Below are 24,548 nucleotides of genomic sequence, written 5' to 3'. Positions count from 1 at the left end.
AATCCCATGAAAGATACAAAAAACAATCTAAAAAACTAAAAAAATATTGCAAACTAAAAAATATTGAATTTTAATATACTGTGTGACTGGAGATGTTGTAGAGGACCATAATTTAATGCTATGCAATGACTCTTGCTTAGCACTTTTTGGGATTAAAACGGTCACTGTCCTTTTTGAAAATATGGCTGTGTCTCATAACCTATGAAAAATGGTGGAAGGATTCAAGTGTTTGGAGGAAACACAATATATCTGAGAAGTAATATTTCAAAAATCATACATTTTACTATATTCAGTTTTAGGGAAATGAAAATTTATACCAAAAAACCCACATTAACACACACAAACACAACTCTGTGTATATCCTTAGATTCAAACTTAATCATTCTAAAAGCAATGAAACAGCACCTCTTTAAATGAAGTGTATTGGAGAATCAGTAGAAAAATTACAGTCAAAATTAATGTCTTTTTTACATGTATATTAAATAAAATGTAGATGATTTTGTGTATAGTATCTTGCATGGTCATATTTCTGAGTATATGTTTATATAATACATTGTAAACAGAAAAATAGTTGTATAAAGTTTTTGTCTTTACATAAAAGAAAGATGCTTAACTAAGTTTTGAAAGTCACCTGTACCTATGTTGACACTACATTCTTCTACATCAGTAAAAGAGCCATAGCTTCTCTTACCTTCTCTCACACCTCTTTCCCTATTATTTGTTTGTTGTCTTTGCCTGTTTGCTTGCTTTTTTGTTTTTTTTTTTATATGATCTGATATATTACGATTTACTATTGTACTATAGTAATAGTAAACTTGAAACTTTCCATATTTTTCTATCACACCAGGAAATAAAATTCAAACTGCTTTCTTCTATTTACTCTGTGGTCAAAAGGCTAGAATTATACACAGTCTGTGAATAACTGCCTGTAACTTCCTTATTACCTTCTATTATCTCAACTTCTTATTTAAGGAGCTAATTACGTGATTTCCCCAGAGAAAGTTTCTTACATTTAAGTTGTTTTAAAAACACTTTAAAAACTTTCATATGACCTCAGAATCCTAACAAAAATAATTATTCAATATTGTATTTTAAAAAATATTTATATTTGCAATAAAGTATTCTTTCCCTCACAACTATCCAAAGCCAGTATTTAATTTGCCTTTCATAGTCTGAAGATTTGTTGTGGTTTGTAGGATAAGTACTGAAGAAGCAGACTTGAAAATATTCAGAAAAAGAGGGTAAAAGCATTCTATGTAAAACACCCATTGGAAAAAGATCCTTGAAGATTACCAGAAAGCATGAAAAGAAGAAACAGAAGGTAAGGAGAGAATAACATTTTGTGAAAAGTGATTTTGAGAGTTGTATTAGTTGTTCATTGCTGTGACAAAATATCTGAGAAAAAACAACTTAAAGGAGAAGAAATTTATTTTGGATCGTGGTTGCAACCCATGGTCACTTGGTCCTATCACAATGGGTCTGTGGTAAGGCACAACATCATGATGAGGAGGAGATGTGGAGAAAAGCTGTTCATATCATAATGGCCAGGAAGGAGAGAGAGAGAGAGAGAGAGAGAGAGAGAGAGAGAGAGAGAGAGAGAGAGAGGAAATGGATGGCATTAGAGCAGATTATGCTAAGTGAAGCTAGCCAATCCCTAAAAAACAAATGCCAAATGTCTTCTTTGATATAAGGAGAGTAACTAAGAACAGAGTAGGGTGGAAGAGCATGAGAAGAAGATTAACATTAAACAGGGATGAGAGGTGGGAGGGAAAGGGAGAGAGAAGGGAAAATGCATGGAAACGGAAGGAGACCCTCAGAGTTATACAAAAGTACATACAAGAGGAAGTGAGGGGAAGGGGAAAAATAATACAAGGGGGACAAACGAATGTCAGTAGAGGGGGCAGAGAGAGAAGAGGGGAGGGGAGGGGAGGGGAGGGGTGATAGTAGAGGATAGGAAAGGCAGCAGAATACAACAGACACTAGTATGGCAATATGTAAATCAATGGATGTGTAACTGATGTGATTCTGCAATCTGTATATGGGGTAAAAATGGGAGCTCATAACCCACTTGAATCAAATTGTGAAATATGATATATCAAGAACTATGTAATGTTTTGAACAGCCAACAATAAAAAATTAAAAAAAAAAAAATAAAAGCAAAGTGTGAGAAGCAACGACTAAAAATGAAACTTTGGGAAGAGGGGAAAACGTTTAAACAGAAGTTTTAGAAAGGCCACTGTGAGTGTTATGATGAAACATGTCCAACTACCACTGTTACGTTGCTTCTCCTTATTGGTCGATGCTTTCAAATTGTTGTTACTTTGGACACGAGATTATCATTAGACTGACCCTATTCATGGTAGTCATAGGAGTGAAAAGGAGATGGGAAAAAGAGGAGGAAACATTGGAAATGGGATGGGGAGGAGGACGAGGAAGGTAGTAGCATCACCAAAACCAAGGCCATGTAATGTGTCTGCTTCAAAGAATTGTTTCTTATATAATCTCACCTAATGAGAATACGTAGAATTGTTCCACTGTTATTTAAAATTTTCATGGCTTTCTTTAAGGATTTGTCACTGTTATTTTTTCTAATTATCCCTACCCTTCTCATCCCATAAATGTTGGAACAATTTAGATATTGTTTTTAAGGTTATTCATTAGTTTCTTCAAAGCATTTAGTGTCTAACATCTGACTCACGACCTTCGGTGGGGGATGCTCAGGTTGTGTGGGTGAGAGAGAGAAAGAAAGAGGTCACAACACCTTTGAGTGAAAACTTTTTTAGAACTTGCCAAGCCTAAGCCTCCTCTCCCCCCTTGGGCCTTTCCTCACTCTCACATTCATGCTCCATTCTTCCTTCCTTCATCTGCTCTTTATGCTCAGGGGTTTTTATTCGTTTGGTTTTGCAGCACTGGTGACAGAGCCCAGGGTTTCCAGAATACTGGGCAAGTGCTCTCCTTACCACTGAGCTACACCCTTACTCCTACTCAGATGTTTTATTTATTTTTAATTGTCAAAAAAAAAAAAAACAATGAAAAGGACATAATTGTTTTTATCACAGTCACACTTCATTTGGATCAAAGTAGTAACATATTGCTTTATCATCAAACACAATAAAAAAATCTTCCCATTTTGAAGACATAAAAGTCATTCTAAATATTGAAAGTCTTTGGTTTTTTAATGCTGGGGATTCAATTCAGGGCATTCTGCATGCTAGGCAAGAGCTCTTCCAGTGAGCTACATCCCCAGCCCCTCATCCTAAATATTACAATAAATCAAGTTAAAATTTCAAAAAATAGCTTTCCAAAACCAAATGTCTTATGATAAAGGAACACATATGAACTGTGTATATGTTTTCTCAAAACAACTAAAAGAAAACCAGTTATTTAGTTGTATAACTTAATGGCTTATATTTCAGTCGGGCACATTTTTATATAATCTTCCCACATTTTAACTTGTTATGTTGTTACTTATGGTATTTTAAATAGCAGTTTATGTCTCAAGACAGATTTTCTAGCTATCACTCTCACTAGTCCTTCTTTTTACTTCTTTGTTCCTTGCAAAGAAAGTGCTGGTGTCCCGCTGTGTGATCTAGCCTATAATCAAATTGGCCATTGTAGTTATGAAACTCATCTAACTTTCTAAGAAGGTGACATTTAAAAATCTTTATCATAACTACTTAATTTTCATTTTTGCACAATAAAGACAAGTATTAAATATTACTTATTTCAGGTATTCAATTCAGTAATTTTAAAATAATATTCAACAAAGTAAAAATAATGCATTCATTTTGCCTCAAATATTGGGAATCACTGGCATTTGATTGCAATAATGATTTAAAATTAACAAGCTGATTCCTTCCCAGAATACACTTGTTCTGATGACGTTCTGGTGACAAGGTAAAACTCCTCTTCATTTTAGGTACAACACTTGGATGACTTGGATTCCAAAAATCCAAGTTACGCCCAAGGGATTCCATTCCCTGTAGTCACTCATCTGAACCACAGAAACGAGGGACCAGTCTGAAAGAGACACGTATGGAGCAAGTGCAGCTCCAGCTGTGCGTCATCCCTTTAATGAAGTGAAGCCTTAGAGGGAAGAAGAGGGAGGATGTATCAGTTGTTAGGAAAATGTAGGCTACTGGTAGAAAATAACATCCTCTATTAATAAGATCTAAGGTGCGACTCACATAATTGTCGTAATTGTTAAGGTGGATGGGGAACATGCAGCATTTTTTTTTTCATAAATGCCTAAAGTGTGTGGGACTGCATATGGGTTTAGAGAGTGATTTTTATAAAAGAAGGTGGAGATCTCAACTCCCTTTATCCTGTCTATATAAATGTCTGAGCATGTTGTTGTAGTGCTTTCTGGGAAGTGTCTTGACAGAGAACCTAAGCTCAACAAAGCAGTCTTAATCTGAGTGAGCCAGCTGACACCATGAAACTATCAGGTGTCTTTCTGCTCCTCTCTCTGGCTCTTTTCTGCCTTTTCTCAGGTGAGTTGTTTTCTTAAAATTAAAACCCCGTATTATACTGAACTGTAGATGAGAAGAGTAGTTCTTCAGCCTATTTTAAAATTCTAACAATTTTGATACGAAAGACCTATTAGGATAGATCATCATAATAGGGATGATAATGATTGTGATGATGAAAATGATGAGGGTGACAATGATGAAAAAGAATTGCCATCTACCGAGCATATCCTCTACTCTAGGCATGTGCTAAGGGCTGTTATGTATCATATCCTTATTCATTAGTATAAGGAGTTCAGATCCCTGTTTTATATATAAGAAACTGTGGCACAGAGAAGTTAAGAAAATTGTCAGAGTATTTGCAAATAGTAAATAGAATTTCTAATTTGAATCCAGATCTTGTAGACATCACAGTTTATGCTTGCTTCAAAGAACTAATCTGGAGGATGGGTAATTGCTTTAAAATATTGACCTTAATTTTATTCTTGGCTTTCTAAGACAAAGGAAAGCTTTTGTGTCCTTAGTAATTATTACAAAGGCACTCAAATAATTAATATTGAAACAAAGGAGAAATGCTAATTCAATAAGGAAATTCTTGAAGTTATTGAGCCTTAGAATGCAGAAACATGTTATTTGTGAATTAAACAACTTTTAAGCAGGGGGATATATTTGCCACCTTAATGAACAACAGCTGTATATTTTATCAACCGAAGGAATTCAAAGACAATCATACCTCAATATGACTTCTTTTCCTCTGGAGACAAAAAGATTTCTAGGTACCAGGTCTATCTGAATGGACAGACCATTTGTATCTATTTTTCTTCCTTATTATTCTAGTCTTCTATGTTGGGGTGGATGGTGTGTTCACTAGGGTGTCTAGACCCAAGCAAGATCTAGTCCCATCTCGTCTACAAGTAACTGTCAATGGAGAAATGTCTAAACTCTATGAGTTATTCTTTCTTGTATAAAATGCTAGAAATGAGACTAAGCCCTCACACTTTCCATGTATGATCTATTGTTTTCTGTGACAATAGCAGATGGGTTTTGGTGTATAAAAGATTTTAAATGACTTGAACTTCTAGAATCAATTTTTCTATGAGACTTAGCTTCTGGAGAAACCTCTGCCCACAGTCACTGGACACATTTACATAAATAAATATATTTTAAATATGAAAAGAACTGGATAAAGGATTCCTGTGATGTTATGAATTAAACATGACTACTAATGTCAAATAACTTTAATGAGTAGTTCAATAAATTCCTGAGATGGGAGGAAAAAATAGACTTGACTAGGTTAAAATTTAGTTGCAAATACAGTTCCTGAAATATGTTGCTATTTTCTTGTTGCTTCTCTTTACAAAGATGAACTGATCATTAATAGTGTCTGATTGATTTATATGCCAAATTTATCAAAGCATGGGTACTTCATAAACATACTACTATTGGGAGCAAATGTGCCCAAAAGTCAAAATGTTGAAACATAGAAAGATGACTTTCAGTCCAGGCATTTCCATTTTATGGCTTTGTGACCTTTCTGAGCCTCATTTTTCTCATATGTAAAATGGGATATGAAAGGACTACCTCTCTATGGGGAACTAAATGAGAAAAAATGCATGTCAAGTGCTTAACAGAGTGGATGGGTCTTAGTAAGTGTTCAACAAATGTCTTTTTCTATTGCAATAATTAAAATCATATTTGCACAAGGGAGAATTAATTGTTAATTGTAGTAATTTTCCTAGGCCATAAAAATCACTGAAAGTATTTACCAAATTATAGACTCCCAGATCCTATCTGGGAATTTTCAAGGGGTTGTCCAAAGAACTAGTATGTTTAATAACCACCTACTCTGCTAGTTATGAATCCACGAGGTTGGTAAATACTGCTGGAAATTATTACTAACTGCCTTTCAAATTTAAAAGTTCTGTTCTCTCTTTATCCTCATTAACACAGAGTGCACTTTAAGGTATTTCCAGCTGTCCTCTCTTAAGTGATGGCCAGCATTTCAGATGTGTTGCATTCATCCACAATTCTCACGAGGTGGCCTTGGCTCAAACTCAGCAGCCTGTACCAAGATTAGACCTAGGATTTTTATTGTTTCAGTTTTTAACCTCTGAACTAACTGTTCACAATCTAAAATCATGCAGGCTAGTTCAGAAGGAAGAAGAGGAAGAGAAACAAGATTGCATATGTGTATTGTTTTCCTCTTTTAGGAATTTGGAGAGATGTGGAAGGAGAAATGAGGCCTAGAGAAGGGAATGGGTTGGTCCTTACCATTTATTTGGTTTAAACTTTAGCATCTCAGTTCTGAGCTCAGTGATAAGTGGACTCTCCAACTCTGTAACAAAGGCTTTGGGGAGGAACTGCATGGACTGCATTTGGGAATATCAATGTTAGAGGAGATTTTCGAATCCAACTTCTCCAAAATAATACCGAAGAGAGTAAGTCCATCCTCATAGACAATTAATTACTAGGCCAGTAGTATCACAGACATCTTCAGATCCTTAGACCATTTTCTCCCATCTCACCTTAACCTCCAACAAATATTGCCCCTTCATGGCCCGTGCCCTTACAACATAACTTTCCAAGTTTCTTCTGCTCCCTAAAAAAGTGAGCAGATATAAAAATTTAAACTACATGCCATAACTTCTTGAGATAGACAAGAGCCAGGAACAGGTTTTAGGGAGTATTTAAGTTTGCAAATCTCAATCTGTACATGCAAAAAAAATATTGCTTGTATTTATATATTTGTATTTTACACTTTTTTCAGGTGTCGTCAGCCAAGGAGGACAGGTCAGTGCTTAGTTTTATCTATTTTTCTTACCTGGATGGTGCTTGGTTGGTATTCCCTGGCCTAAAAGTTTTCTTTATGATGTGAAAGAGCAAAACAATGAGCAGACAGGCCCAATGCAGAAATCATCTGAAATGATGATTTTTTTAAACTACCAAATTTAAAATAGCCTATGTATGCATTCGTATATTTTGTCAGAGTAGTATGAATATAAATTAAAAATAGGAAAGATATGAGATAAAATTTAGGCTCTATCCCTGACTTCATTATGTGATCTTGGGTGGGGAAATTGGGTTCTCTGAGCTGTGATTTCGATAGTTAAAGAAAAGGAATATTATTATTCACTTCCTAGAATTGAAAGTACATATAACTTGCATAAGCTCTATGAAAATATTTGAGAAACTATAAAAGTTACATGTGGATTACTTATTGATTAGTAATTAGCCTCTGGAGGAGTTAGGACAGCAATATCATTTCTGTTTTAGAAATAAGAGCTGAAAGTAGAGAACTTGTTTAATATTGATGTTCTGAATTGAAGATACACAGACTGGCACAGTCAAATTTAAACACAATGTTGGGTTGAAACTTGGAACGCTCACAATTTGTTTTCATTGTTAGGCTTTTTTTTCTTTCAATTAATTCAACATGTTTTACTACCCTTCATGATCTAACTATCAAAAACTGATATAAATAAGTGCTGTCCTCTCTGCCAATTCTACTCTTATGTCCTCAATGATCTAGACACTATTTGTTGTTTGTTTCTTTCTTTGTTTGGTTTTTAAAAAGTGGTAATTGAATCCTGGGGCATTCTACCACTGAGATACATCATCTGTCCTTTTTATTTTTTATTTTGAGACAGAGTCTTGCTAAGTTGCCCAGGCTGAACTAAAACTTATGATCCTTCTGTTAAAGTCCCACAAGTAGGTTATAGGCATGGGACGCTCTGCCTGACTACACTAGTTGTTGTTTAGTCTTGGTGTATCTAAGAACTCTTGGCATCAAAATTTCCAGACACTACTGCCAACTGACTGAAGTTGGCAAAGAAGTTGAAAAATATTTTCCAACCCTAATATACCCATTATATTGCACAACACTTTGTTTGATTCAAATGTATCATCTTGGAAATTAAGATGCAATTTAAAATTAGTGATAGTTTACAATTAATTACCTCTGTTTTTGTGTGTTTAACACATATATGCATGTGTGTTTGTTTTGCTCTTTTAAAATTGACTCACCATATTTTAATAAGTGTAATAGCAATTCTACCTTAAATATAAAGGCACACACACACATGAAAAGAGCATAAAACTCAGCCTATGTGTTTCACATCCTATTAGGTAGTGAAATATGATGATAAGAGAAATGAGATATATCTAAAAGGCATGAAATATAATCCCAGTTTTCTCATTAACATACAAATCACTTCCTTTCTTTGGACTTTCATTGCTCAGATTTTTAATCATATTTTCTAAAGTTCATGTAAAATCCACTATTTACTGATTTTATTCCTTTAGATGGGCCGAAGTCTTATTGTTTCTTTGCTTCAGGGTCACCTGAGATGTTTTTCAGATATATAGATCCTCCTACAAGAGACTGAACAATAATTGCAGAGGCAAGGGGGTCTGGATCTTCATTCTAAATTATCATCTAGGTGACACACATACAGAATAAATTCTGATCTCTTTTCTCAGGGAGAAATCTGTACAGAGAAAAGCACTGGCCTTAGAGCCAGACAATGCAGATGAGTCCTAATTCAAATACTCACTTGCTCTTTGATTTGGGTAACATATCTTCTCTCCCATTGCCTTGGTGCCACAACTTTAAGATGAGGGGTAGGATTCAATGATCTCTAAGACCTCCTTCCCCACTAAATATTTGAATCACTATGAACTAAGCCTGACCTGTCAAGACTGCTGTCTTTCCTCCACTTAAATAGAAAGGACAGGGAAGGTTCCGCCCTTGCTGATCATGTCATGGCTACCCTTCCTCTTCTGCATGGCTGGAAGGAAACTGGGGCAGGAAAGGAAACTCACATCAGGAGCATGCCTGCTCAGGTCAGGTTCAGACAAGACCAAAGGAAGTCCATCTCAACACTCAAGTCATTCTTTGTGTGTCAAGAATTCTCTCCATGATGAATCATCTAATGGGAGATTATAGTTAGCAATTTAAATTATAGACCTTTAAACATTTCACATTCTTTCATAAAGACTGTTCATGGTCAACAGAGAGCATGTTCCCAGACTTTTGGAATTCATGTTCCAATAAAGTTTTCCCTATAAATATAAATGATTCATATTTGACCAAGTCTTTCATTTCCCTAGGATTAGAGGGTTAGGAAAACTGGTCTTAAATAACATATTAATAAGAACAGTAAAATAAAACTACTATTTACTACAGCAAGCATTTCATTAAAGAAATTGTGGGACAACATCAAAAAGTTTAAAAGACATTCTCAGAAAAAAATAGTCCTTTGAACTGAATAATTTTTTTTTAATTACTCACATTGCTTTTAATGTTTTCTATTTTCCTACCAGGCTCTGTATTTGGGAACCATATCTTTAAAGTGTTGTTTAGATGAGTAGTCTGATTGGAACAAACAGTGAAAACATATTCAAAGGCAATGATTTACAAATATATTCTGCACAATATTTCTTGAGATAATTGTTTATTCTTTTTTTATTTTAAGATAAATATTGGTGGGATTTAAAACAACTAGTAAAAACAATGTTCCATGATTAGAATGAGTTTAGGACTCTTGAATGGTACTAGTTACCTGGATTTTACTTAAAATTAGTAAACTTACAGATATCTAAATATGGTTTGGAGATGTTATCCAGTATCTACAACTTAACTAGAGATGGAAAACCCAAAGCCTCAGAAAGAGGACATGGCTGGCTTGTCTGCCAGTGGCAGAGCAGCCGGGAAACCAACACCCCAGGACCACTGGATCCATATGACCAGGGCTTGAAGCAGCAATAGAAGGCCATGGAAAAGAACTTTGAGCTCTGTAATTATCTAAACAAATATGAGATAGTGATCATCATCATTTCTTTCTTTATTTATTTTTCCTTTTTTTTTTTTTTTTTTTTTTTTTTAGTACTGGGGATTGAACTCAGGGGCACTGGACCACTGAGCCACATCCCCAGCCTTATTTTGTACTTTATTTAGAGACAGGATCTCACTGAGTTGCTTAGCACCTCGTTTTTGCTGAGGCTGGCTTTGAACTCAAGATCATCCTGCCTCTGCCTCCCAAACCACTGGGATTACAGGTTTGCTAATCCTAATTTCTGAAGCAAAAATTATGACAAAAACAATAGTACAAAATGACTTTTCTGTTCATATAAAAAAGATTTGAAACCCAGGAGGAGAAGAAGACAGAAAGCAGAACTTACTCTATCAGTTCAGGCAAGTAATGTTGAGAGCTAGTTCAGGTAGTAAATTTGAAATCAGTCTTATTGAGGTTAAAAAAATAAACAAAAGGAAATTTACAAGAGTCAGGAAATGGCAATGTTTCAGGCTGAGGGTAGGCAGAGGAATCCAAAGAATGATGCTCTTATGAAAAATGGGGAAAAAAAGAGTGTAAAGCTAGAGGGAAAGATATAGAGTTATATTTTGGACATAAATACATATTAAGTATGAATCAAGTTATTGACTAGAGATGTCATATACTATGACAATTCAGAATTAGAGTTTGAGATATTGATGAAATTCAAGGAAAAAGTCTGGGATTTATCAGTATTCTTTGGGAAAAATATATGTTCTTAGAGAAAATCAAGTGTATTAAATTATCTTGAAAATAAACATGATTAATGCCAAAGAGGGATAAAAAGATTTTTAAAAAGAGAATAAGTAGTTGGGGAACCAGAGCACTGACATATTACAAAACACTACAAAGAGTTTTTAAAAGGTTGAAGTAATAAAGAGTCTTTTAAAAGTACATACCATAGGGAATCACAAACTTTTTATAAACAGCCAAGAGGGGTAGTCTGAAAGGCATCTTTTAAAGAACAGTTTCAGCAGAGTAGGAGCTGGAAAAAGCAAGGGGAGGGCACGTCAAGGCAGAGAAGGATTAGGGGGTTAGGAAAACTGGTCTGGTGAAGGATGGAGTTGATTAAGTTGCAAAGATAGTGTTTTGGGGAAAAGAGATGTCGTCCTACATTGAAGCACGTGTGTGTGTGTGTGTGTGTGTGTGTGTGTGTGTTATGTAGTTATACGTGCAGGCATGTGTGCTTGTGAGATTGCAATTTTCTACTGGTTTTATTTGTTCATCTAAAAAACTAGACTAAAATATTTGTGATCACAAGTCTTTAGTTGACTTGGTTGGTGACCCTGAAAGTTCAATTTTTCAACTAAGTCAATGGTTTTGTTGACTGTTATGGGAACTGAAAGGTTCACTCCATTCTGAAATGTTTTAGAAACTACAGTTCTTTGAAGAACCACAAGGGGTCAGGCTGATACTACAATATCATTCTTCTGAGTCTTGACAGTCTTAAAGCTGTAACACCAAAGTCAATAAATGGAATTTCTTCTTAAATTCAACACCACCAAAACAACAAAAAATACAATAAATATCATTAAAATATGATGAATAATAATGAGCTCCAGAAATTCTGGAATGTTATACAATTTACATAACTGGTGTTTACGACAGAAATCTTCCACATAATACTTGGTATTTTACAAAGTGCTTTTATAGGATTAATCATGACATTATGATAATCCTAATTGGTATTCTCAGGCCCATGTTGAATATATAGAAACTTAAACTTAGAATAGTGAAATGTTTCCACAATGTAATGCAGCTAATAAATGAAGGAAGCAACATTTAAACCCAGGTCACTCTAATTCCATCCACTAGGACAACCCCTAACATTTCAGAAGCATTAGGGGCATTTTAATTATATTTAGAGGGATTTCAGACCTCCTGGGTCTTCTAATTGTCTCATGCATGAAACTTCAAAGGAGAAAAGGGAATCCTCCCATCATCTACTGTCTAGACCTGCTTTGACTTCTACTAAGGAACCAGTTATTTGGGTTCTATTTAAAGGAGCCCAAATTAAAAATATAAAAGATGAGAAGAAATTCTGGCAAAGGAAAAGCATGACATTAGGAAATCTTAGTCTACTTCTCCCCAGGTTGTGAGAACTGTGTTCTCTTTCTAGCCCCGATATTCTCTTGTGTCACTCTGCCTCATGGAAGAGATTTGTACATAACTCTGAAGAGGCATTTCTCATCTTCCCCAATTCTTGGGCCCACAGAGAGTGGTACTTCTTCTGTCCACAGCCACCATGCTAAAATTTCTCACACAGTGAATACAGGGAGCTCTCTAGATATAAAAGAAGAAGGATTTGGCCAAAGTTGCTATTTCTTTCACCCAACTGAAGAACTTGAGACTTTTATTTAAGCTGCTTCACTGAAAGTAGTCACTGCTAAATCTTGGACCATTAAACCAAAAAGGGCCATTAAAAACACATAATCTCAGGGGCAGGCCAGTTTCTATGAGCTGCAGATGCCTGTCAGAGCTTCAGTTAGGAGAGACCTCCAGTGAGAAGGTTACTGTCTACATTCCTAATCCAGAACTATTTCAGATGGTGCCCAATGACTGTCTACAACTCTTGCATGACCAACTTTGACCCCTATGAACAACCCTGAGATTCTGGGAACCAGGCAGATCCAATGTTCTTTGGTTCATTTGTTATTTGGCTAAGAAAATGGAGTGCTTCGTCTAAGGTGACACACATAATCATCAGCAGAACGTACTTGCTGCAGACCACTGCAACTTAAAAGAATGAAATCCATCTGTTCTAAGGAGCTATGCTGATTGGTTGGATTTGATATACTGAAATTCTTCTCCCTCCTGGTCCCCTTTCCAGGGGACATAAGCAGGGATATCAAATGGGCTTGAGGGAGGCAGGGTCTGGAGGCTCTCAAAGTGGATGCTCTCCCCAAGTGCCTCTTCCATATCTGCTTTCTAAAGGACAAAAGAGGCTGGATCACAAGATCAAAGGGCCGCAAGCCAGGGAAAGGTGCCTTAAGGAACCGTCTCTTTCAAGTAAGAGACTTTCTTGTTTACTTTGCTCACTGTCTTGAGACTCTAGATGGAGCTGCCTGGTGCTCAGCTTTCCTCCTGCCTGTGCTGGTCCCAGTGAAGCAGTTATCATGCTTGGCACTGTCCTTATCCCAGCTCTTCTTTGCCGCTCTAATGCAGATGAGACTGTGTGCTTCCTGATACAGTGTTGGTTACCAATTCTTCTTTGGATGACCAGCACCCAGAACTGTGTGATAAAATATCAACGATGATACCTTGTTGAATCAAGCACACTGCTGTGAATGTAGACATTAGTGACTTAAATATAAAATACACAAGCTTTCCAGATAAAGGTGCCCTGTAACTTATGCAGGTCTCAAGATTGTCCAGTCTTGTGTCCATTTCAAAACCCAAGGGGATGATCTGTGTTCTGGAAGTAGGATGAAAGGATAGGATTATCCCTCAGGGTGGTGGGGAAAACAAGGACCAGAGCTGATAAGCCCCACACTATCCAGACTCAAGTGTATTTAGTGCCAAATTTCAACAAAAATGTGCGATTTGCAATTTTAGGTACTTTAAACTTAAAATATGTTTTTGACCTAACTGTATGACTCAATGATAAATTTCCCATGCAAACCTTCAGATAAATTTGTTAGTGTACAGTGGTCTGCTAACATCTTTTAAAAAATGATTCCTCTTGATTGTTCATATATTTTCCCAAAACATTATCTTTTAGATAAATGTTGTTGTGTACAAGATATACAGCATGATGTTGTGAGATAAATATGGATATTAAAAGGATGGCCATAGTCAACATATCCATCACCTCAAATAAGTACTCGCGTTTTGTTTGTGTTGGTGTAGGAGCAGCTAAAATATACTCATTTATCATGAATCCCCCATATGGTACAATTGAAGAACTGATAATCCTTATGTTGTATATGAGACCTAATAAGCTATTTTAATGAAACCTACATGTCCTGACTACAAGTGCAATCAAGGGCACATAGTGATAGATGATCTTCAATTCTCTCAGTAAGACTATATTGGAAATCAACCACAGTAAACTGTTGGAAATTCTGAACCAGCAATGAGAAGAAATATGTTCAAGCATTGGGAAGCCACTTAAATTTCCAGAAGACCAGAATTCCCATCTCTCAACTGATTATTAAAATATAGCTAATAGAACTCTCAAGATTATTGCTAGGCCCAACTGAAGTAATCTATATGTAAGTAGCTAAATATTATAAAGCAATTGATAATTATAAAACATTATTTTAATGGAACTAGAACAGAGATAAAGCAAGTTTCCTTCATTCACATGTAAATGCCACTACATGAACATAGCTGTTATTAGAAGGCAATCAGTTTAAGCTATTTCATATTGATTGTACCCTGCAAAAAAAGGCACAAATTTCATTTGCACAACATTCACCAAATTGACATTGCATTAAAATGTCAGACTCCTTTTGAAATACCACTATAACTGAGCCAATATATTAGTGCACAGGTGACATCGTTCCTTCCCATGATTATGGTTACTAATCAGTCAAAACACATAGTCTCAACAAGACTAAAGGCAACCTCAGACTTCTTCTAAACAAAGCAACTTAGGCAGTCATTACTAAATTATTGTAGTGGGCACAAAAATTCAAATTCTACAAACAGACTTTGAGGCAAAATAACTTAATATAAAGACATTAGACTCTGGTTTTCAAGGGATAATAAGTGATGCTGAATCCACTGAAAAAATTATAAAACATTAGGTAATGTCTGGGGGCCCTTGAAAGGATCACCTATGTTTTTATTTTAATTTAATTTGTTTATTTTTATGTGGTACTGAGGATCAAACCCAGTGCCTCACACAAGCAAGGCAAGCACTCTGCCTCTGAGCTACAGCCCCAGCCCACCTATATTTTTATAGTATGCAGAAAAAGTATTATTAGAGCACATCAATACAGTTTTTCAAACTGTAATTTAATGACCTCCAAAACTACTCTCAGTTGGAGTAATTTATTGTTGAAGCAAAAATTCTTAACTATAGCATTGGACATTGTTAATGTATTCCTGAATACAATAATTTTACAGTGTTTTTCTTATAAGGAATTTCCTATGGCTTAAAGAAAAAGTCTCAGTTGTATTTAATGTATTCTACATAAGCAGATAATGAAAGCTATTCTCTAGTTCAGGAAGTTCTTATGTCACAACTATATATACATATATGTCACAAATATACGTATGTATCATATATAAGTAAATGTACATATCTTATATATGTACTCATACATATATGTATTTATTTATATACATATATATTGCAAATATGTATATATATGTATAAATCCATGCATATATCTCTCTATATGTATACACATATATGTTTGTGGCATATATATGTGTGTATACATATATGCACATATACACACATGTATGTACATATACATACATATATATATATATATATATACACACATATATATATTTATTTGTGTGGTTTTAAAATTTCGCTGCCCAAAGCTTCTGTTTGGAGGACAGTCCTTGAGATAGAAGGTGCTGATGTAAATGTCACTGTGCTTACTTTGTAGATCGACTGTGGAGAGTTCCGTGATCCCAAGGTATTCTGTACTCGGGAATCCAACCCCCACTGTGGCTCCGATGGCCAGACATATGGCAATAAATGTTCCTTCTGTAAGGCAGTGGCGTAAGTGTCATACTCACCACACCTGTCCCTTGCAAGCAAAAACTTCCAGAATAAGACTGAGATGCTTTTCTTGAAGCATTTTAGAAAGTTCTACCCATACCTCACTATAGAGACTGAAGAAACAAGACTCAGGCAAATTGATTGAAAACAAATTGTCAAAAGCAACAAATAAAAAACAAAAAACAAATAATTTAAAAATAATGATCATCACTTTACTCTGTTATTATTAGTTTTGATTTATTTTAGGTTATTTTAAAAATTATATATCATATACATAGAAATAACTTTGACACCTTGTATTTTTATTTATTTTTAATTTAAAACATGAATTCATAATGAACACGTTGGTTAGTGTATAACATAACTCACTAATTAATACTGAATTTTCTCAGGAAGGTCAGTGGGGTAGAACAAAATTTGAATATATGGGTGCATACTAATAAGAGGTCCGGAATGTGTAGTCTTCTAGAAAATGACAAATACATGAATATTTGGTTCATTTTTTCACATCTTCTGTCAGGACAGAACTATGACATCAGAGTCTCTTTGCTGTTATTCCTTCTGTTACTTCTGCCTTTTCCATATGTATATCTATTTCCTCACTGAGAATGAGCAATTGGTGCTGAAAGATCTGTCTTATCAAAACAGATTTGCCAGGCATGGTGGTGCATGCCTGTAATCCCAGCAGCTCTGGAGGCTGAGGCAGGAGGATCGCGAATTTAAAGCCAGCCTCAGCAAAAGTGAGGTGCAAAGCAACTCAATGAGTCCTTGTCTCTAAATAAAATACAAAATAGGGCTGGGGATGTAGCTCAGTGGTCAAGTGCCCCTGAGTTCAATCTCCAGTACCAAAAACCAAACCAAAACAACAACAACAAAAAATCCCTGAGATTTGTTTAAGACTTATGCTCTCCAAAGTTAGGCCAGATGTCACTTGTGAGTGTATTTAATTAACCTCTACTACATAATAGATATGGATATCTATAGAATCAAATGAGTGGAAGGACCATGACATGCCATAGCTAAACCTGCTTCCAACCTCTGTGCTGAGTACTTGGGATGTTGCACTGAGGATATTTGTCTTATTTTATTTTATTATTTTTTAGGAAAAGTGATGGGAAGATTATCCTAAAGCATCCAGGAAAATGCTGAATTATAGCCAGTGTTGTATTCTGGCTTGCCGAGTCTCAAATCTCTCTTTACTTCTGTTTTTACTTTTCTTCAGCGAATCCCTTGAATTTGTAAAGACACACCTTCTACTCTATCTGGATCTTCAGGAGTTGATGATGTATTTCCCTTGATTCGCTTGTCAATAAAGTAAATTCTGCAGAAGCATTAACTGTGTTTTTACTTTGAGATCAAGAGAGAATACAGATACATCATAAAATTACTGAAGCAGCATGAAAGTGGATGAGACCTGTTTTTCAAATCTAAATTGACCATCCAATTACTGTGAAATTATAGGAAAATTATCTTTTTTTTCAGTTGTAATCTTCATGAGAGTAATGAAAGATTTTTGAAAAGATGGCCATGTGTTATTCTTACAATTATTTAAAAACACTATTTTTAAGAATTAGATCACATAATGCTGATTCTTCCTAGTTTAAGGAAAAGATTTGGTATAAAAACAAAACTTTTGCGCTTTGTGGACCATAGTATCCTCCTGTATCTGGAATAAGATCTAAACCACATGATCTAACAACATGTGGTACTCAGTTTCCCAGGGTCTACCAGATAGAAAAAAAAAAAAAAGAATAAATTTTCAGTAAACAGTGACTTTTTGATACATGGTAAACATCCAATGAATATCCAGTGAACATACCAAAATCTCCAAAACAATATATATTCTGAGAATGTAGATAAATTTTAAGCTTCATTGTGAAGTTAGAAAACTGTATAAATATTAGAAATCCTGGATTTAATCTGTTACCTGCTAGAGAAAACAGCTCCAATATTCCTTGGAAAACTGGGAATGGAACTATCATTTGACCCAGCTATTCCACTCTGGTTTGTACCCAAAGGACTTAAAATCAGCATACTACAGTGATGCATCCACATCAATGTTTATAGCAGCTCAATTCACAATAGCTAAGCCGTGGAGCTAACCTAGAAGCCGTGGACAAAGAAAATGTGGCATATATACACAATGGAATATTACTCAGCATTAAAAGAGAATAAAATCATGACATTTGCAGGTAAATTGATGGAGTTGGAGAATATAATGCTAAGTGAAGTAAGCCAATCCCAAAAACCCAAATTCCAAATGTCTTCTCTGATATAAGGATGCTGATTCATAATGGGGGTGGATGTGGAGCATAGGAGGAACAGACAAACCTTAGATAGGACAAAGGGGAGGGAGGAGGTATGGGATAGGAAAGATAGTGGAATGAAACAGACTTCATTACCCTAAGTACATGTATGAAAACACGAATGGTGTGACTCTGATTTGTGTACAACCAGAGACATGAAAAATTGTGCTCCATTTGTGTAATATGAATTGAATTGCATTCTGCTGTGATATATAACAAATTAGAATAAATTAAAAAAGAAAACAGCTCCAGTTAGAATAAAACTGAAGGTTGAATACAGCCCTTTTGATAACCAGCTCAGTTTCATTGTAGCTGGCTCTATTCTGTGAAAACCCAGATTGCATATATAAATTGTCTCATCCTGAGAAAGTCAAATGAAAACCTTGGGATTTCCCTTTGATGTTTTCATATAGTAGCACATATTTTTATAAATATATCTTCCTGGGAAGATGTACACAGAGTACCTCTCTGGATACAGTTTCAATGTAATAAATAGCATTTACTGGGTGTCAACTTTGGGGCAGACTTGGTTATGAGTGTTGGATACAGCTGTGGATGGGAGTAAGATGGGCCAACAATCCTTCAACAATTAGGGAGAAGTAGACAAAAACAATGAATGTAATCAACAAGTAAGTGACATCCTAAGAAAGAAGGTGCTAAAGGTTGTAAGACAAAGTTCAGGCCGACTGTGTTCATAGAGAACTGCCAAGGGAGGGGTGGTAGTTTGTGTAGTACTAAAGCCAGTGGTTAGAACTGCTCTACTTGGAAAAATGGGAGATGAGAGAACTGATCAAGCGAATATCTTGTAGAAGAGAAAAAAAGAGAAGTTAGAACACAGTCTTCAAGACTGGAGAACGCCAGATTTGCTCCAAAAAAAAAAAAAAAATATTAACAGTCAAAATATAGGGATTTGGGAAGTGTTAACTATGACATGCATAAAGAAGTTTTAGATAGAAGGGCTCTGATGGGGACTGTTTACTTTGAATTGCATCTGAGATGAACCAATGGACAGGTAGGTGAATAGAATATTGATAAAGTACATGTGGAATCCTTAAAAAAAAAAAAAAAAACATTAAGTAGAAACCAGAGTAGAATGGTAGTTAATGGGGGAAATTAAGTCAAAGTGTAAAACTTTGCAATTATTTAGGATTAATAAGTCTTAGAGATCTATGTATACCATCAGAACTATAGTTAATAATTTTGTATTGATGCTAAAAATGTACCAAGAGAATGGCTATTAGGTATTCTTAACAGAAACACACAAACATACATGTGCACATACAAGTGCACGTGAACACACACACAGAGCTTCTTTGGAATAATATTGATATATAATCTGACTACTTAGCATTTCACAGTGTAAGTATATATAAGAGCATTTTATACACCTTAAGTATGTTCAATAAAAAATATAAAATGTTAGTGATTCGATCTAGATTTACAGGTATTCACTCTAAAATTGTTTTAATATTCCTATACCTTTGGAAATTTTCAATAAAAATATTTATTTGAATGGCAAAATACAAGAGACTGTGTCAACAGGGAACAGATATTCACAATTCAGTGTAGGCCCTTCATTTTTGTGCTATCTAGGGCAGAACATCCTGTTTCAAGTATGGTTTTGTACTTCATGCTCCAAAGCATAACATGATAATTTATTTGATCTGAACACCCATATCTATCATTATACCTTCAGATTAAAATGGGAACATTGCTAAAATTGTATCATACCAGACTTATCATCATTAACTGTCCTCAAATATTTTTATTTCCCCACTCCAATTGGTACCAAGTCACATCTTTTTCAGATTTTTCCCTCTTCCTGGCATTCTAAAGGTACATGCATGACAAAAAATAGTATTTTAAATCAATGATTAGGTTTGAGTGAAGAGGCATTGCAGGGGAATATTTACAACAATGCAAAGGTTTCCAAAGTGAAACATGCACACACACACACACACACACAAAAGCATACTAAAGTAAAAGGAAGTTCAACACTAAAAAGCTATGGAAAATAGTTACTAACATAGAGATTGATTTAACTCATCACTAATGTCAACAAATCTATTTATTGTGTGTGTGTGTGTGTGTTTGTATGTATATATATATATATATATATATATATATATATATATATATAAATCACATTTAAAGTTAGTAATTGCTGTGAATTGTAACCCAGTTTTATAAAAGAGAAGCTTCTTATTCAGAGATTTAAATGATTTTTTTTTTCTACAATCATAGTCTGAGCTGTGGAGTCTAAATATAAACCCAGGATAGTTAGGGAAAATCTCAAATTTCCAAAATATGTATCATGTAATCATAGTAATTTGAGTGATTTGGATTTAAGTGTTGAATTAGAAGGATTAGTCTCATATATATGGTTATATCAGAAATAGAAATATTTAACAAAGGTTTAAGCAAATTTGTAAAGAAGACGACTTTTATCTGTCACAATCCCTGATCTGTATGTTATTAGGTTATTTTGTGGTGGGACTTCAGTTTTAGCTTAAGAAGGTTTCTGTTCAAATGAGCTGACCTACTCTGAGCTAAGCGTCTAATGAACTGCTTTCCTGGTCTTACTTTGACTTTGTTTTTTTCTCACAGAGCTGACACCTCTGACCTTTCAAAATGTGGGTCCATTTCTGTTCAGCAGTTTGAGTTGAAGAGGCAGAATAGATTCTCCCTGCTTTAGTGTAAAAAAGCTTAGGACTTAATGAGGAAAGAGTACCCTTGCATGGCCCAGTTTATCTCACTACAGCACCTTTTAGATTCAATAAAAGGTGTACTAAACGAATGCAAATAATAACGCAAAAATCTTGTGCCTCCTGGGAGTTACTGTGGATCACTTTGAGCATTATCTTTGGCTAAATAATAAAAGTCTTATTGAGTATATATAGTATCATTTGTTTTCAATCAAAACAGAGTATGTCTCCCCATGTTATTATGTCTTCTCCAGTTTCTATTGGCAAAGATTTATAATTTTCAATTAAATTTATTGGCTATGTATTTTCAGGGTTTTTCCTCCTTTGGCAATATTAGGGATTAAATCCAGAGACACTCTACTACTGAGCTATATACTCAGCCCTTTTTATTTTTTATTTGTATAAAGAGTGTTACTAAGTTGCTGAGGCTGGCCTTGAACTCATGATCCTCCCTCCTCAGCCTCCTGAGTTTCTAGGGTTTCAGGTGTGTGCTACTGCACCTGGCAAGTATTTTCATCTTTTGATAATGTTATAAATAGACTTGGCACTGTGGTGACACATTCCTATAATCCTAGCAACTCAGGAGGTTGAGGCATGAAGATGATGAGTTCAAAGACAGCTTCAGCAACTTAGCAAAACTCCAAGCAACTCAGCAAGACTCTGTTTCTAATAAAATATTAAAAAGGGCTGAGATGTAGCTCAGTGGTTAAGTTCCCCTGGGTTGAATCCCTGGTACCCAAATAATAATAATAATAATAATAATAATAATAATAACAACAACAACAATAATAATAATAATAATAAATTTAAAAATGGACTTGGTCTCTTAGTTTCTTTTTGGATTGTTGTTGTTAGTGTATAGATATATAGCTGATTTTGTGTTGATTTTGTATTATATACTTTATCCAATTCTTTTATTAGCTCTAAAAGTATTTTTGTGGAATCTTAAGGGTTTTACATTTGAGGTCATGGCATCAAAAACCAAGAATAATTTTGTTTCTTCTTTTCCAATTTAGACATATTTATTTATTTTTCTTTTCTAATTGATCTGGCTAGAACTTCCAATCCTATTTTGGATAAAAGTATGAAACTAGTCTTTTGTTTGGTTCCCAACCCTTAGGAGGAAGATTTTGTTCTTTCACAATTACATTGAATGTTAGCTAAGGATTTCCAAATATGGCCTTTGTCATCTTGAAGTTTTCTTCTATTCCTAATTTACTGATATTTTAACCAAGTAAGTATATTGAAATTGTTCAAATACTTTTTCTACATCAATCAAATTTTCCCCCTTTCATTCTACTAATGAGGTATCACTCATCCATCGATTGATTTTATAAAGTGAAATATTTTTACATTCAGGGATAAAGCCCACTTAGACAGGTGTTTGAGCCTTTTCCTATGCTGCTGAATATGATTTGCTAGTAATTTCTTGAGCAATTTTTGCATCAATATTCATAAGAGATATTGGTCCACAGGTTTATTTTTTATAGTATATATACCCATATTTTGTATCAGGGTAATTTTGGCTTCATAAAGTAAATTATAAAATTTCCTCCACTTCAACATATGAGAAGGATTGGTGTTCCTTCTTATGTAAATATTTGGTGGAATTAACCAGTTAAGTAATCTGATATATAGTTTTTCTGCATTGGAAAGTTTTAATTACTGATTAAGTCTCCTTACTAGTCAGATTTTTATTCTATATACTTCAGTTTTAGTAGATTGTAAATTTCCAGAAACCTATCCATTTTCTTTAGTTTATGCATTTGTTGGCATAAATATTGACATATAACTGTGGTATTCTCTTACTATTTTTATTTCTGTAAAATTAATGGTAATGTTTCCACTTTCATTTCTGATTTTAAAATTTGAGTGTTCTCTCTTTCTCAGTCAATTTAGCTATAGCTTCATCATTTTTTTTCAAAACCCAAGTTTGGTCTTGTTGATTTTCTTTATTGTTTTTTATTCTCTGTATTACTTATGTCTACTTTGAAATCATCATTTTCCTATTTTTGGTTAGCTTTGGGATAGGATTGCTTTTTCTTGTCTAATCCCTCAAATTATACAATTTGAATCTTGATTGCAGTTCTTTCTTCTTTTTTATTGCACCTACATAGATATTTTATGAGAACCAGTTTGATTATGAATAGTTGACTAGTAACACACATTTTATAAAGTCAATTTTACCATAGAACCAATAATTTTTATCTTTTATGTTTTGCTTTATCTCTTTGGGGCAAGATTACCACAAGAATGGAAACATTGCCAGTGTTTATTAATAAATCCCCAAGGTATAAAGCAACAAGGGACACACATACTTGGTGGTAAAAAATACAATGAGATAAGTAACTTAAATTCATACCAGGATTTTTTTGAGATTTGTTATACATTGTGTAGCATAATAAAATTTAAAAAAATGAAGTGTCTACAGAATACAGACCAGTGAAAGCAGCTGTTGTAGGATACTGGAAATGAGAAATGTGGTGATTTGTGAACTACATGCCCCATTAAATCAAAATATAGCAGCGCAGACAGAGTGAAAGAGCCGTGGGCTGATTCCAGGGTCTCCAGCTTGAAATCACTGCTTTAGAAAATCAGCCTTCACCACTAGGGGGGTGTGGGGGGCATGTTCTCAAACAAAGAGAGATTAGAAAATGCCCAAGAGAAACATCAAAAAGCATGTGGGAAAGCATGATTTGAACTATTTTATTAAAAATAAAACAATACAGCTAAGGTGAAATTCTTACCTAAAATATAGGAAAATATGAGATGTGAATAGGAAATATGTAAAGGTGAGGGACATGTTGTTGTTCAGGAGTAGAGGGGGGCGGGTCCGATGTGGGAAAAGCACCAATGTCAGGTCCCAGCAACAGTGGCCATTACCTGAATTATTTTCTCTTTCATCTGAATAGTCTGACCTAATAAACACAGTGCTCCTTAAGTTCTCATTAGGAGGAAATTGTTTGCTCACCCAATAAAACCTAGCTCTTCTGCTGCAAAAAACTTGTTTGGTGTGCAGTGATTTTAAAAGTTTTACATTCCAAGCACCACCCCCCCCCCCAAAAAAAAAAAAAAAAAAAAAAAGCTTTGGAGATGTATGCAGACATCATTAAATACCTTCCTACTGAGTATAAAGAAGCATTGAGCCACTCCTGTAGGTGTCATAATTAATTATAGGTTAATTCCTGGGACTTATTGAAAACTTTCATGCATTTTTTTTATATGAGTGAAACTGCAGAATCTTATGAACGCATCACCGGGCATGAATTCCTTCTCAAACTCTAAGAAGACTAGCTTTTTGTTTCTAAAATCCTGGAATCTGGGAAGAAACTTGCTTCTGCCTGCTGATAAGCAAGCACATGCCTGGTTTGTAGAGAATTGTTGCACCATGCTGCTTAGATGAGAAAGAGGACACTGCAGAAACACACTGAGGGGGACGGGAATATGTAGTCCAGAAGATCAAGAAAAGCAAAAAGGTAGCAAAAGAGAAGACTTGTTCTTTTTCATGGATTTCCTTCTTGCTTCTCTTGCTCAAATGCATCTCCTCTAGG

The 24,548-nt window shown here is 34.9% G+C and overlaps 1 protein-coding gene across 1 annotated transcript; it reads left to right on the top strand.

Moving 5' to 3' along the window:
- Positions 1–4,435: 4,435 nt before the first annotated feature.
- On the top strand, positions 4,436–17,135 carry Spink6 (serine peptidase inhibitor Kazal type 6). The gene is made up of 5 exons (XM_071611854.1): positions 4,436–4,493; positions 7,237–7,259; positions 13,235–13,309; positions 15,871–15,986; positions 17,090–17,135. The coding sequence occupies exons 1-5, from the start codon at positions 4,436–4,438 to the stop codon at positions 17,133–17,135; spliced, it is 318 nt and encodes a 105-aa protein (XP_071467955.1).
- Positions 17,136–24,548: the final 7,413 nt, after the last annotated feature.

The sequence above is a fragment of the Marmota flaviventris genome, chromosome 5, assembly GCF_047511675.1.
Source record: "Marmota flaviventris isolate mMarFla1 chromosome 5, mMarFla1.hap1, whole genome shotgun sequence".
Lineage (NCBI taxonomy): Eukaryota > Metazoa > Chordata > Mammalia > Rodentia > Sciuridae > Marmota > Marmota flaviventris.
This window is presented reverse-complemented; position numbering and strand designations above follow the sequence as displayed.